The following is a 16,303-nucleotide window of genomic DNA, read 5'->3' as shown; positions in this document are numbered from 1 at the left end:
GGTCATAGAATGTTTGAAAAATAGCTGGTAAGAGGGACTGAAGAAAGGGTAGGTGATATACATTATGATTAGAATAAGACTGATTTCTTGGCCCAGCACCCGAAAATCTGATTGCCCTGAAAGCATCCCATGTTTAATCTGAAACACTTGGGCAATCTGAGGTGATGCTGTGTACAGAGGATTAACCCTTTTGGCTAATCAGTGGAGTTGCATTAACCACAGTTTTCAAGAGTAATTGACATGGTGACTCATTCTAGTGTCTGGATGGATAAAGGTTCCTCTTTCTAGGGCCCCAAAAGTAGGAAAATAGCTTTTATAGCAAAAATTCTGCTCACTAGCCCTTGGGTTCTGTTACTTGATACAGCACCATAGTGGGGAGAAAACCACAGAGAGTCCAAGATCATAGAAAGGTAGGGATGGAAGGGATAGCCCCCATGCTGTGGCAGGATCAAATAAACCTAGACCATCCCTGACAGGTGTTTATCCAACCTGTTTTAAAAACCTCCAGTGATGCAGATTCCACAATTTGCCTTGGAAGCCTATTCCAAAGCTTAACTACCTTTATATTTAGAAAGGTTTTCCTAATATCTAACTTAAATCTCTCTTACTGCAGATTAAGCCCATTACTTTTTTTTCTACCTTCAGTGGAAATGGAGAACAATTGATCACAGTCCTTTTTATAACAGCCCTTAGCACAGCTAAACATGCACTCTTTTAACTTTTCCTCATAGGTCAGGTTTTTTTCAACTACTTATCATTTTGGTTGCTCTCCTCAGGATTCTCTCCAATTTGTTGACATCCTTCCTAAAGTGTGGTACCCAGTATTGGACACACTACTCCAGATGAGGCCTCACCAGTGCCAAGTAAAGTGGGACAATTACCTTCCGTATCTTACATACAACACTCATTTTAATATAGCTCAGAATGATATTAACCTTTTTTGAAGCTGCATCATATTGTTGATTTATATTGAATTTGTGATCTTCTATAACCCCAGGCCCTTTTCAGCAGTACTACCACCTAGTCAGTCATTCCCCATTTTGTAGTTGTGCATTTGTCTTTACTGAATTTCATTTTGTTGATTTCAGACCAATTCTCCTATTTGTCAAGGTAATCTTGAATTCTAATTCTGTCCTTCAAAAGTTCTTGCAACCCCTCCCAGCTTGGTGTCATCAGCAGATTTTAAAAGCATACTCTCCACTCCACTATCCAAGTAATTAATGAAACTACTAAATAGTACTAGACTTAGGACTGACCTTGGTAGGATATGCCCTCCCAGTCTGACAGCAAACTGTTGTTAACTACTCTGAGTACAGTCTTTCAACCCGTTGTGCACCCACCTTATAGTAATTTCAGCTAGACCACATTTCCCTAGTTTGCTTATGAGACCATCACATGGGACTGCATCAACAGCCTCACTAAAATCAAGATATACTATGTCATGCTTCCCCCCAATGCACTAGGCCGGTAACCCTGTCAAAGAAGGAAATTAAGTTGGTTTGGTATGATTTGATCTTGACAAATCCATGCTGGGTATTCCTGATAACCCTATTTTCCTTAGGGTGCATACAAACTGATTGTTAGGCTGACTGGTCTATAATTCTCTGGGTCCTCTTTGTTCCCCCTTTTAGAGACAGGTACTATGTTTATCCTTCTCAAGTCTTTTGGGACTTTACCCCCCAGGAGTTCTCAAAGATAATTGCTAATGATTCCAAGATTGTTTCAGCTCGTTTCTGAAGTGTCCTATAATGAATTTCATCAGGTCCTGCTAACTTGAATATGTCTATCTTATCTAAATATTCTTTAACCTGTTTTTCCCTATTTTGGCTTGCATTCTTCCCCTCTGTTAATATTAACTTCCCCCATGTTGTAATGGGGAAAGCCTCCATCTGAATAGAGTGGTGACAAAATTATCCTAAAATCATAGATCTAACATTTTCACAACAACTGTGCAGGACTACCCTGGTAGAACAGGCAGAAAGCTATACTGTATCTACATTAACAAAGTTTTCTGCGCCCCCCTCCCCCACCTTCCAAATCTCCTCAAGCTTTAGAAAACTTTCTCTACTGTGTTCCAGTAACCTGTTTGCAGGAGAAGCAGAAGGCCAGGAAAGTTACCCATCCCCTTCTCAAACAACTCACTCAAGTAATACTATCTATTTTTCCTCTTTTCTTCTTTCTATCTTTTCATGGTTTGCTTTATCACTTCCTCTGACTGTTAGTTTGAGACCTTACTACAGTTTCTGTGTGCCCACTTCCAGGAATATCATACATAGATCACTGCCATGTTACATTTCTATTAACTATTTATTTATATAGGAAGTTTTAACAGGATTCCCCCCCACCCAAAAGAATATTGTTTACCTGCCTGTAGAAGACTTAAAAAATAGTAAAGGCATTTATTCTGCCATGTAAAGAACCAATGGGCCCTATGGGTAGAAATGGGTAGATTAGATTTTTTTTTTAATTTGTTTTGTTTTTTACTTCTTCCACATCTCTTGAAATTACCTTTTTGTAGGCGAGATCTGTGTTCTCTATGCTAGAACAGGTGATCCAGCCTTTGAATTTCTCTTTTGCGTCTTTCTGAAGGTTCTGCATCAGACTTTCAAGGTACATTTGGTAATTTCCTCCTTCTTCATCCATTTGCTTTCCTAGTTCCTCCACTGTTGGACAATGCACTTCAGCCTCCACATAGGAGTTCCGAGATTGGGTTGCCATCTCATGGGGGACCTGCTCCAAAGAAAGCAGGTAAAACTTAGAGGTAGAGGCTTATTTTGAGAACTGCCCTTTAAGAGAAGCATTCTCTAGCATGATGTATTATCCTGCACGCAAGCACAATGAATCTATGAAAGCAGATACCCACTGCTATCTTTGCCTACTGTTAATCATGAGATATCAAGATATGATAATGAAATAGCCACAGCTCTCTACTCGATGGAATCAGACTCTTCAACTGTATGTCAAAGGCCCTTTAGTGCTAATAGAGATTCTCCTTTAGCTCAAAGAAGACTAGCATGTACTTTTGGAGCAGGAGGATACAAGTTCTATCACTGAAATGGTAAGTGCCAGTTCATATATTTCAGTAATTACTGTGTAGTCCTAGGCAACTACAGCTTTGTTACACTACATACAGAACAAAGTATGTAAGCTCCCTTTTGGATTTTTTTAAAAGTAAGATACTAAAACATATAACTAATTAAATGTTAAAACAACAGATTTTACTATAAAGTAAAATTTGTTAACCCAGAATTTTGGGCTGCAAACTTCCCAAGGATAATAAACCAATGTTGCTAATATCTGCATCTCTGAAAAGTAGAAGGAGACGGTCAAAAAGAAATGAGAAATAAACTTCAGATGGAACAAGCTTATAAATAAGTTAGGAACCATTGCTCTCTAAGCTAAAACGAGAGAGGAAATGTAAGTCTAAATTGTAAATATTTCAAAGGCTGCTCTACTATGTACTGTGGTCTCCATGAATAATACTGAATTTCCACTCACCTCAAAAAGTTTGTTGCATTCTATTATCATGTGTGCAAGTCCCTGAGTAGCTGCCAGGTTTTCACTGAGATCCTTCTGATCTGGCTTTCCTGTTGCATATTTTTTCTGTATTACTCTGTAATTGAATTCAGTGTCTCAGGTAAGAGGAGCTGGATCTTTTTAATATGAAAGTAAACGTAATGGCACAATGTTCTCATAGCCACAGAGAAAATCTTCTTAAATTTAAAATTCAAAGAGATCATTCAGACCACACAAAACCTTTTTTTGATTCCAAAGGAAAAGTGTTTACCTAAAATATTCTCAAGCCAAAGTTAAAAGCAGGAACATTTAAAGATGTTGTACATTGCATATCATACATTTTGCAACAGACCGTTAACAAATATGCCCAGTATTCTACCCTGTCCTCATTTAAAATGCTTGGCAAGGCACTGGCTACAAGGAGACTTTTCCAGACCCATATATCTGAACAGATTCCAAATATGCTCATAGTAATATCTTTGGCAGGGATGGGAAGGGAATGCAGTGGGGACATTTAGATGGGTCACCAATGTTTGGATGGATCTAAGCCCTATTTAAATCTATATTCACCATATTATGAACCACAGGAACAAGATCTGAAATGAGCTCAATTTTCCAGTTAGCAGAATGCTACTCAAATATACACAAAGCGAGTCATTGGCAGAGCTGGGATTAGAACACAAGTTCCGTGCTTACCCCTCCTTCCCATGATGCCTCTTTAATAATGATGTGATGAAGTTTTGGGTTGCACAGGATTTAAGCCAGAACACACCCATTGACTTTGAATTGTGTGCCTGCAACATTGTACTATGCACTGAAAATATGCTTGTTAAAAACCATGCCCACAAAACTGTGGACCTATCTTCTCCACACTGAAGTCAATGGCAAAAGTCCCATTGACTCCAATGGCAGCAGAATCAGGCTCAGTGCCTTCAAAAGCCAAAACTACCCCTACAAAACATACTCACACACCCACTGATTTTAGAGATGAAAATGGGCATTTACTTGTGCAAGAATTAAATGACTTTCTCTGTGTGTAAATGCCCTTTTGGCTCTGTAATGCCTTCTCAAAGAATGCATGCCCAAATCTTGGGGTGCGACAGTCAACAGTCGCCTTTGAAAATCTGATCCCAAATATTGGTCTAAACATCAAAAGTATCATGCTAATACAATATTATCTAAGTTTTAAACTCCAGCCCTTTCTGTAAAAGATAAGGGGACAACCAAGACAATTACTTACCTTGGTGAGCTTTCCTTCTTTAATATATTAAGGTGGAAAAGGGAAGGGGCCAGACACACAGCTACATTCATCGGAGTCATTTGATTCTCTTCTACAGAGGCAACGTCACTCAGGAAACACAGCAGAGTCTGCAAAACCTCCCTGTTTTCGTCTGACATCAACATGATGGCTGCCTGCAAGGCCTGAAGTCTCTGCTCTTTGGGAACATCTGAGGAAAAGCAAGTGTCATTCAATGGGGTTAATGATAACATCATGTAAAGACACTGGAACATGATAAAGTGAACACAGAAAATCACACTGTGGTGACTACTTTTTTTGGAGGGGGAAAACACTTGTAAATGTCAGACTATGAAAACCTGAGCTTTTCTTTCTTACATATTCCGAGCTTGCTCACTCCTACTCTTCCATGTTTTGAAAAGTGAATACCTACCTGTACTAAAGAGGACTGAGTCCGAACTTTTAAGTGCTATTATATTTTTTATCTTTCCATAGTGCATAGCCTGTCTAGCCTATTTTACTACTCTTCTCTGTCCCTGAGGAGGTGGGTCTCTAAGAAGGAGACCGTACTTCATTTAGAGTTTATGATGTGAGAACAGTACTTAGTGCCATAGCATTAAATGCTATTTTCTATGCTTTTTTCTGCCCTTGGGAGAGCAGTTCAAAAAGCATTAGGAATGCTTGGGGAAATGCTTGCACTTATGTCCTGTCCTTAGGAAGAATTTAATGAAAGTAGTAATGGATATGCTTGAATAGCATCTTGGACAGAATTATTTCTAAAGCTACCATAAGTTTCCTTAGGTTGGATTAAGAGAACTCCTCAGGGTGTTTAATACATTATATATAACCCTACAGAAGAAGAGCAAAGCCTGAGTTACCACTGATGTAACAGCAAGCTATTAAGTTCTGTCTCTTGGAAAGCTCATGCAACCACTTTATTTTAAAAGGTTTCAGACAAAAAAATGGCAAATTGATATAGTACAACCCTGACTTGCTAGAAGTGGCAAGGGACCACAGGAAACCTTCAGAAAACTCAGAGGAATCTTTGGTAAGTCTGTGCAATGTGTCCCTCATCCCTCCCGCCACTGGATTCTGGCACATAAGGAAGAATACAATACAACCTTGAGGGACGCCACTTCAGTTAACTGGGCGTTTTGGTTAAGCAGAGTAACATAAACCACTGCTATGCCAAGTGTAGGGTAACTGAGCACAATCTGAACTGTGATATTCCCATCCCCCAACAATCACAGAAATCAACCATTCTGGATATATCAGCAGTGTCCCGGCTCCTCAAGTTCTTGCCAGTATGTCATGGGGAAAAGAATCCTTCCCAACCCCAATTTTGGTGATTAAGTAAACTACATGCATATGAACAAAAATTCCCAAAGTTAAGTATCTATCTAACCCAGGGGTGGGCAAACTTTTTGGCCTGAGGGCCACATCTGGGTATGGAAATTGTATGGTGGGCCATGAATGGTCACAAAATTGGGGGTTGGGGTGCGGGAAGGGATGAGGGCTCCGGCTAGGGGTGCAGGCTCTGTGGTGGGGCCAGAAATGAGGCGTTCAGGGTGCTGGAGGGGGCTCCGGGCTCGGGGTTGGGATGTGGGAAGGATGAAGGCTCTGACTGGAGGTGTGGGCTCTGGGGTGGGGCCAGGGATGAGGGGTTTCGGGTGCAAGAGGAGGCTGGGGGGTGGTGGTGGAGCAGAGGGGTTTGACGTATGGGAAGGGACTCTGGGCTGAGGCAGGGGGTTATGGTGTGGGAGGGGGTATGGACTCTGGGCTGGGGTGCAGGTTTCAGGGTGGGACTGGGGATGAGGAGTTTGGGGTGCAGGAGGGGGGTCCAGGCTGGGGCAGGGGGGTTGGGGTGCGGGGGAGGAGGCTCCGGCCTGGGGGGTTCAGAGTACAGGAGGTGGCTCTGGGCTGGGGCAAGGGGTTGGGATGCGGGGTGGTGGTGATGAGGGCTCCAGCTGGGGGTGCAGACTCTGAGATGGGGATGAGGGGGTTGGGGTGCAGGAGGGTTTTCCAGGCTGGGATTGAGGGGTTCGGAGGGCGGGAGGAGAATCAGGGCTGGGGCAGAGGGTTGGGGTGCAGGAGGGTGGCAGGGGGACAGGCTCCGGACGGCACTTACCTCAAGCAGCTCCTGGAAGCAGTGGTATGTCTCCCCTCCGGCTCCTACATGGAGGTGTGGCCAGGTAGCTCTGCATGCTGCCCCGTCTGCAGGCGCCGCCCCTGCAGATCCCATTGGTCACAGTTCCCGGCCAATGGGAGTTGTGGAGCTGGCGCTTGGGGTAGGGGCAGCACACGGAGCCCCCTGGCTGCCCCTACGTTTAGGAGACAGAGTGGGACATGCCACTGCTTCTGGGAGCCACGCAGAGCTATGGCATGTGCAGAGCGGGGCAAGCCCCCGATCCCACTCCCCAGTGGGAGCTCAAGGGCCAGTTTAAAAGGTCTGATAGGCCAGACACAGCCCGTGGACCGTAGTTTGCCTACCCTGATTTAACCCCACACTTTATGAGATACCACAGGTACTCAAGTAACTGTTCATTTTTATTTATTTTTTTGATCCGGAAAGAGTAATTTTTCCAGTACTACCTGAAGCAGAGAAATATAAATGTTGTTGAATGTATGGAGGAAAAAATCCTACATGTTTTTAATCTAAACTTTGTTTCTCAATATGTAGGAAAGCCCACCTGTTTCCCTGTTACTGCTTTATTTTAAGCAGATCCATACTGAAGTCCTTAAAGTTACTCACACAGTGCAAAGAAATCCTTCCTAGAGCCATTTCTTCTTCTCCCAGCAGTACAGGCTTAATCTCTTTAGCCTTACTATGCCTGGAATTTATTCCCTATATATACTGTACATGGAGGTTTTACTATCATTTTCATAAATGACATTTTCCTAACCAAAAGAATATGGTAAAAGGCTGATCCATAAAGCGGAATATCACAATTTCCTTCTTTAAATCTTTTCTCTACGTGCTGTACTAGAGTATTACGGGGCCAGCTTTAGTTATAAATAAAATACATCTGACTTCCCCAAAACAGAAGCTCCTACAAGGCCTAGCAACATCCTAAAAGGAGATTTTTTTAAATTGGTTTTGTAATTTTATATGAGCTTCCACACTCTGAAACCATATGTGCTTTTTAGAGACGTGGGCATTTAGATGTGACAGTTGGCTGGCCTTCTCTCCTGTGTTAACACAGGAGCATTCCCAGTTTTCATCAAACAATGGCTAGAACACATACTTTTATTAGAGTCATGTGAGAACATAAAATATGGCCCTGGAATTAGATATATCCTCTACTTAGCCTGCTATTTTGGTGATGAAGTAATTATGGGAGCAATTTTATTGGTGCAAATAATTACAGGTGCTTTTTATAAAGTGCTATGAAATGTGCCTGAAGTTCAGTGTGACCCTGCAGCTTCTGGGAATGAAAGCAGAAAAAGGAAGTATCGGTCAACATTAGGTCACTAGTTTAGGGTCATATGGTATTTTAAAATGGTTTCTCTCTTATCAGTATCGCCTGAAATTCCTACAACAGAACATTTTAAGTTGTTAATTTACTTTTCACTATTTCCATTGTTTACTTTTGGCTCCTCCCCTAATTTGGACAATTAGACTAGAATTGTCAGTTTCACTTTCTGGCTCACATGCACTGACATCTTTCTGATGTGTTTGAGGTTCAGACATTGCTGAGGAATGAAATTAAAAGAAAAAACCCTTAAGCTTTTCTTCCCCTATTAGATCTCTTAACAGGACTTAAGTTTGTGATCTAAACTATGATACTAGAGTACATATAAATGTTAGTAGATATAATGAAAATGCAAACCCTCAAAAGCTATATCCTCATGAAAATTCATTTCATGTTAATATTCTCATTTTGAAGGCCAAGCCGCCATCCTCTCCACATTCAAAAGACTTTAACCAAGATGAAGTGAGTCAATAATTTTTTTAAAAAAATATGACATTATAATATAAACTGTTTCAGGTTATTTCCTCCTTTGGCTTTCCCTGTGCATCTTATCTTCTCTGTGTGCTTCTTTTTGATTGGAAGGGTGAGATTTTCAAAGCTGCAGGTGGGATTTGGACACCCAATTTTCATGACAGTTAAGGGAGCTGCATGCCCAAATCCCATTAGGTAGCTTTGAAAATCTCAGCCAAAGCCTCTAGTAGCAGGGACAGTCTTTATTTTGTGCTGTGTACAGCACCAATCATATTTTGCCTGAGCCAAAGCCCTTTGAAGTTAGTTGAATGAATCAGGCCCATGGCTGACACTTCGGTAACATTCAGAATAACCACCATTTTACTTACGTTGATAGATATGGAGGAAGGTTTCTCCTAGCTTACTGGTGAGAAGAGGTTCTGGCAAGTCCCTGAAAAACTGCTTTACCATATCTGCCACGTCGTAGGCTGATTGGTCTTCATAGCTGACGTTCTCAGGGGAGCTCTCGTTCATCTGACGGAGGGCCTGGATTCGGGACTTCACTCCTGATTTTCGAAACAGACCCACCTAAACCAGGAGCCACATTGGGCTGGTTAAACAGCCATTTCTTTCAAGTATTTCTTACAAGAGGCTTTGCTTACTGAGGAAGTTGTGTTACTTGTTTTACTATTGTAGATAACAACAAGATCTCATGCAACTGCAAGATTCTTACATTATTGGAAATGCCAGTAGACTTGTTCACAAGAGAAATCATAAACAGCTACATACTCTTGCTGTAGGACTATAACACCTAATAATTCTTCCCTATTATACCAAATCGCACACCAAAAGATCAGAAGGTATGTGAGTATGACATTGCCTAAAAATTATGACACAGTTCCTTAGCTGGCGTAAATCGGCATAACTAGTTGAGTTTAATGGAGATACACTGATTTACCCCTGCTGAGAATCTGGCTTGTCATGTCTATCTATTTTGAAGATTAACAAGACAACAGGATCCTCAGCTAAGTAATATACTACGTGTCAAGAGACTGGGACATCCTGGAAGGATTAACACCAAGATGCTAAATCTATTTTTCCCCTTCCTGTTCTCTGCTCCCTGAAGTTTCCTCAAATTCCACTGAAAAACCTAGTAGTTACAAAGCAGCAGAGCCGACGAGAGGGGGGGGAAGCCAGTACAAATTACCGGGGCCCGGCGGTCCGGAAGGGGGCCCACGGCCCGGCTTCCCCCCATCTCATCGGCCCTGTTTAGCCAGTCCGCCCTTGCTGGGGAGCCCGAAAATTTTTTTTCACCGGGGCCCGAACCCGCTCTCAGCGGCCCTGCAAAGCAGAAGCCGCAGAGGGATTATTTGTGTAGAGACACTAAGATACATTTTTATCTTGTTTGTTTTCTATTCTGAAGGAAGTGGTAATTCTTAAAATGAGCGCTGTTAGTGCCTTCACAGCAGTGCTGTCCTTTTATAGTAGTTCTCGGAAATGGAATTCCCCTGCGGTGAATTCCTGAGCATGAACCACATATTTATTCCCAAGTGAATTTCTGTTGTTCCATTTGGGAAGTATTCCTGTTGTTTTTCTTCAGTTTATAGGAGAAGAGGTGAAATACTGAGAAAATCTATAAAAAGAATAAAGTGGGCATATTTTGGGCTTTAAATTATAAAGCTTGCTTCCTCTTTGCCTGTTGTGTATAGGTAGTTATTTGTCTTGTTAACTTGGAGTCAAGGTTACTGGACTGCATATCCCACCAACTCCAACCATGAAAGGAACTAAATATGCAGTTCAGTCATGCACCATCCTATGCTCAACTTTGCAGCCTCCATTCCAAGGCCCATGTAGCTCCATCCTCATCCTGAACAAATAATGGATGTTCTTGAAGTCCTTCCATGTTCAATGGTCATATACTGAAATGTTTTGATGATTAATATAGAGATGATGTGGCTTTCATAAATTAAACTGTACGTAGTTCTGAGCATGCTGTGTATTAGTTTGCTAGTGGAATACAGTATCAGATTGCAAATAGCGGCTTTGAGATTTTTCTGTTATGTCTAGGATAAGTTATATAAGTGAGTTATGTCTGTGATGTTTGCAATCTAGAGTAATATGTAGAAATTACAGAACTGAAATCTACATTGTGTGCACATTGGTGGATTATGTTTATATTCAGAGGTAAGGCTGCCCTTAGATCTGACAATGAAATACAAGGAAGCGTCTGGCTCTTTTCATCTGGATTGTCCATCATTTCTTCTCTCCCTTTTGAATGCTCCCCCAGCCTGGTATATTGAATACACTAGACTCATGGCCACAATTGTTTCTGTTCAAAGTATAAAACTCTGGAGCGTGCTGGACAAATGCGAAGCAAAACATCTGTGTTTGGGGCAAAGGCTCCTTGCTGGCATAAACAACCTTTAAAAATTCACAGACTCATTACGCTAGAATCAGAGGTCAGACATCAAATTTCATCAAAACAATCTCCTGGTGCCTGACATCCAGTTACTGCTAATCTCTACTATTGTGTAATGATGTTATTCCTATTTTCCTTTCTTTGGAAAAATTCTCAATTCATCAAGAGGGGGTAGTTCTTGGTTTCATAAAAGCAGGTGTTTCAAGATCTCTTCCACAGTATTAGAGATGTGTCCTATAACTACAAGAGATCCATAAACACACAGACACCACCGGATTTACACCAGAGATTAATTTATCCCACTCTCTTTATTTTCTTTGTGTGCTGTGGATAGTCTATTCTGCAAGTGCACAGTTGATGTAGGATAGAAATAAAAGCTCAGCCAACAAAGAAAGATACAGAGACTTCTCTTTGTCAGGGTTGTATGTGAATAATCATGTTCAATCCTTAATGGCCTGAATTTCCTTACTTCATCTCAGAACAGTCATAACTATCTCAAGTGCCCATGGCCATACTTTACAATTTATATATATATATATATATATATATATAAACAACTGCAACTCTGTTAAGTACGTACAGTGGCAGACCCAGAAGTGCAGGGCTCTAGGCTAGCTCCCTACATGCATTGTACAGGGAGGTGCTGGAAGCTGCTTAGGTCTCTAATGAAGCCAATGGCCAGGCATTAGCTGATTCTGAATTAGATGGGATAAGGAGAGGAGGTGTCAAGTGCAGAAGCTGAATTAACTGAACATTTGAAATCCTATACTTGAGTTTGGGAGAAAGTCTCTGCACAAATATGTTTTTAAATGTTCACAGTCTGGAAGCACTTTGACGTTAAACCCTTCCCTCTACCTTTACCTTTTATTTAATATTTCCTCAATTCTACCATTAGGAGAGCAGAGCTGGCTTTCTCCTATTGCTCTGACACCTTCCAGTGGCCTCTTGAAGCAGAGACTTGTCCGTGTCACAAGAGATGCTGTTCCTGGCTGGCTGGATTCTCTCTGTTGCTTTTGCTTTTTCCGGTGTCTGCCCTGTTTTTCTTTGTTTTCTACTTTCTTCCCCCATTACTCCTCATTTCTCCCTATTGTCTCTGTTCTATTTTGTTCTCTGTTCCCTTTCCTTTCCCTTCCATCTGTTCTCCTTTTCGCTCTCCTATACACATTTCCATTCCTCCAACTCCACTACTTAATCCTCCTGCTTCACCTCCTTGCTCTCTGCTTCCCAATTCTTTCACTCTCACTATACAAGCCCAGATACCATGGTGATGGGCGCTGAATGAGAACTTAGCTACACTGAGTTGTGGAATGATTTCCTCCCTGCCCCTACTTATCTTCCCATTTCTGCCCAAAGTGCTGAAACTCTCATTAGGCCATTCCCACAGCATCAGATCCACTCCTGCAGCGAGCACAATGTCACAAGCAGAGCAAGGAGCAGAAACTCTGGAAAATTCAGAAGTGGGCCTTGGGGCATGTGGGAAACATACTGCTCCAATGTTAAAACTGGGCAAGCATTGTTGCAATGCAGAACAAAATGTCAACTTGCTGTCTGAGCTCTCTGGCCACAATATATGCTGTAAGCATGTATCATAGAATTATAGAAGATTAGGGTTGGAAGAGACCTCAGAAGGCATCTAGTCCAACCCCCTGCTATGTATATACATATACATAGAGCTCTATCTTTGGGGGAGGAACAATAAAGATATAATAGCTATGTCCCTTGCACAGTGAGTTAATACAGCAACAAAAGGGGTGTTAGTATAATATGTCAGTCATTGTCCAGTGCTACCATAACCTGCATAGTGCTCTAGAATGGTGTGACGTTGATGTGAGCTGGCAAAGTAAAATGTTTAGACAGTAAAACCATTTCAACTGGCTTGATACATTTTCCAGCCAGTCGGGCTATGCAAGTCACTAGACTGTGGTTTAAAAACCCTTTGAAATTTAGCGAGGAATGTAAAGTCCATACCTGATCTAGACAATTGCTGCGTAAGTAGCGCAGTGCTTGTTGCATGCTCTGTGGAAGGGGTTGCCCCGTCCTCTGGACATGAACTATCAAAGGCACACCAAAGACATTCTTGTCCTTGTAGTCAGGAACTTTCATCCTCTTCATGAACTTTGGCACAGACCTGAAATTCACACCGTTAGCATTAAACTGTGAGAGTACTTACATGATCCTACTGGCTAACATTACTGAGGGAAGCCAGTAACTCTGAAGGCAGCCTCATTGATAAAGACAGCTAAATAAAAGTTTCCTTTCTACTACATGATATATGAATCCTTTAAAGTCTACACATTTTATGGACTTCTTGAGAGCCTTTACCAGCAGATTGCCTGTGGCTGTATTCTTGCCTTCAAAATGTCTGGCATGGATGGGCATGAGCAGCACAACAAAACAAAGTGGAAGATGTATCTAAAAGAGCGCAAGTTCATTTCTTTAATGGGTCCAATGATTTCTATGATATCAGCTTTGTGATTTAGCATTTCTGCTGTCCAGTAATTTACAGTAATGAATTACATTGAGAAACCATTATGTGGCAAATGCATCCTTGATGTAACTCAATTGATTTCTGGTCAAGCAGATTAACTAAACTTGGTGAACTTTCTTTCTCCCATTAATGATGGTGGAAAAGAGACCAAGAGGCCAGATTCTCTTTTGTGGGAATCTTGGCTTCAGCAGTTTTAAAACATGGATGAACATGGCCGGAGATTTCGTAGTTTGTGTGAGAAGGAGTTAACATTTGAATCTAAATGACCCACTGGAGGAGTATGGAAAACAACACCACAACTACTTGTAATTCCAGTTGTCTATAGTGCTGAGCATGAAAACTTAGGCCCAGATCCACAAAGGAACTTAGGTGTTGTGATGCTCAGCAACCCAACGCCTAACTTTTAGCCACCTAGAAAATCACACGAACACCAATGAGATCCAAAGCCTAAGGCAGGTGCCTAGGCTCCCTATGCAATGAATGGGGAGAGAGAAGTGCCTAACAATGCAATCCACAAAAGCCAGCATGTTAGGTGGGGTGCCACTTGATGCCAACCACAGGGGAGTGTTTTAAGCCCCCTCCCCCATAGATAGATGCCTAACTCTGGGTTGCAGGGAGACTCTGATCTCTGCTTGCGATAGCCAGGAACGCTTCTCTTGGAGTCAGGAGGCTTAGGCACCTAAGTCATTCCTTGTGAAAATGAGTGAGGCAGGTGCCTAACTTCACACAAAATGGCTGGAGGAGGAGGTGCCAAGTGATTAGAGCACTCCTGGGATGTGGGAGACCCCTGCCCAAATCTTTTCTCCCTGTCAGAAAGAGGTGGGAATTGAACCTGGGTGAGTGCTTTAACCACTGGGCTAAAGATTATAAGGTGGGTGCTATCAGCACCACATTCTCATCCTTCTCCAGACAGATTTGGAATGGGAGCTGATCCAGTAGATGGCCTCTACTGCATTGGGCTCCATGAGTGAGATAGACACTCCTTGCCATATCTTTGTGGATTGCTCTGAGGCTTAGGTGGGAGACAGGTATACGGTGCCTAGAGTGAGGTAGCAACATGCATGTTCTGAAGCAGAAATTTAGGATTCTAGGGAGCCTTTGCAGCAAAAATTTAGGCACTGAGTAAGTTTACGCATCTACTGGGTTAAGCAGCAGCTGAGCAGGATTTTTGTGAATTGCAGCGGGGCCTAAAAATGGGACTTAGGTGCCTAAGTCTGGGTTTTAAACAGCTGAGTATCTTTGTGGATCTGGGCCTTACAGATCAACTATGTGATCACTGAAAATATTTGTCAGGAGAGAGAGCTACTTTGCGCAAATCAGCAAGTTCCGGAAACTGCCGAGTTCTAGTCTCAGCTCTGACACCGAGTCTCCTTCTGTGGCCCTGAGTAAGTCCCTTAGGGCTAGATTCTCAAAGGAGAATTAGCCGTTGCAATACCAAGCGTTTCAGTGCCTAACTTTTAGGTACCCTGCCACCTTGTGGAATTCACAGCTGAGTTAGGTGTCACGGCTCCTTATACAAGGCATGGGGAGAGTTAGGATCCTAAGAATGGGATTCGCAAAAGCCAGCATGCTCAACAGGGAATTCCCTAAACCAACCAATAGCAGGTGCTGACCAGAGGGGTATGTCCTAAACCCCATGCCTCTCAGAGAGTTAGTGTCTAACTCTGGGGTGGAGGGAGGCAGCTATCTTTGCTTGGGATCAACAGCCATAAACCCTCTCCTGGAAGGTTCTTTCAGGAAGGATGACTAACTCACCACAAAATGGCTGGAGGAAGAGCCCTTAACCTTTAACCCATTAGGACACTTAGCTGGGATGTGGGAGACTCCTCCCTCTGCCTGAGGGAATGAGATTTGAATAGGGGTTTTTCACCTCTCAGTGGATCCCCTAACCATTGGACTACAGAATCATTCACTCACCCACTGGCCCACTGAATATTTATGTATTTGTACACAGTGGAACAGCTTCAACAGGAGAGATTGAGAAAGAGCCCTACATCAGCTACCCACTGGCTAGCACACTTACTGGAGAGGCAGGAGAACCAAGTGCACCTCTCTTCTCCCCATCATACAGAGGGGGGAATAGAAACAGGGTCCCACACCTCAGCTGAGTTCCCTGACCAGTGGGATACATTTTATAAAAGAGGCTGCCGCCTCCCTGCCTCGTGCTGTCTGTTTTGTGTGACATTAGACAGACCTTAAGAACAGCTACTGGATTGGGCCACACAGCTGAGCTAGGCCAAGAAATGCCTAGTTGCAGCATCCCACTAGGATTTAGGCATCTAGACTAAGGCAGCTGTGTGCATGCCCAGAACCAGAAACTTAGGCAGCTAGGGGACTTTTAATGGTGGAAATTGAGATGCCAATGACCTTTAGGCTCTTCCAGGGTTAGCCAGCAGTTGAGCAGGGGTTTTGTGAATGCCAGTGGTGCCAACATTTTGGTGTTAGGCACCTAATGTGGGAGGTAAGTCCTTTTGTGACTCTAGCTCCTCACCTCTCATCTCTCTTTCTCCATATGTACCTTTGGAGATACCTTAATTATTTTGCCAAGCTCAGAGAGGGAGTTTGTGAGGATTAGTTAATATTTGTAAAATGCTTTGAAGGTGCAAAGCACTGTCTCACTGTGAAGTATTATTATTATCATTATTGGACTAATGTTTCTGCATATACGGGAGAATAATATTTTCTAGATGACTTCCACCTACCTACTGCTAATCACTCCT

At 42.4% G+C, this 16,303-nt stretch overlaps 1 protein-coding gene across 8 annotated transcripts in view; it reads right to left on the bottom strand.

The window, feature by feature from the left end:
• STARD13 (StAR related lipid transfer domain containing 13) overlaps positions 1–16,303 on the bottom strand; it is a 457,620-nt gene that overhangs the window by 9,253 nt on the left and 432,064 nt on the right. For all 8 annotated transcript variants that reach the window (XM_034758637.1, XM_034758638.1, XM_034758636.1 and 5 more), the window contains 5 exons: positions 13,064–13,223; positions 9,066–9,264; positions 4,757–4,964; positions 3,499–3,613; positions 2,509–2,730 (listed from right to left, as the gene is read on the bottom strand). In XM_034758637.1, coding sequence (XP_034614528.1) covers positions 2,509–2,730; positions 3,499–3,613; positions 4,757–4,964; positions 9,066–9,264; positions 13,064–13,223 — 904 coding nt within the window. The remainder of the gene's footprint in view (positions 1–2,508; positions 2,731–3,498; positions 3,614–4,756; positions 4,965–9,065; positions 9,265–13,063; positions 13,224–16,303) is intronic.

Source organism: Trachemys scripta, chromosome 1 (assembly GCF_013100865.1).
Source record: "Trachemys scripta elegans isolate TJP31775 chromosome 1, CAS_Tse_1.0, whole genome shotgun sequence".
Lineage (NCBI taxonomy): Eukaryota > Metazoa > Chordata > Testudines > Emydidae > Trachemys > Trachemys scripta.
The sequence above is the reverse complement of the archived record's forward strand: the minus strand, read 5'-3'. Positions and strand labels throughout refer to the sequence as shown.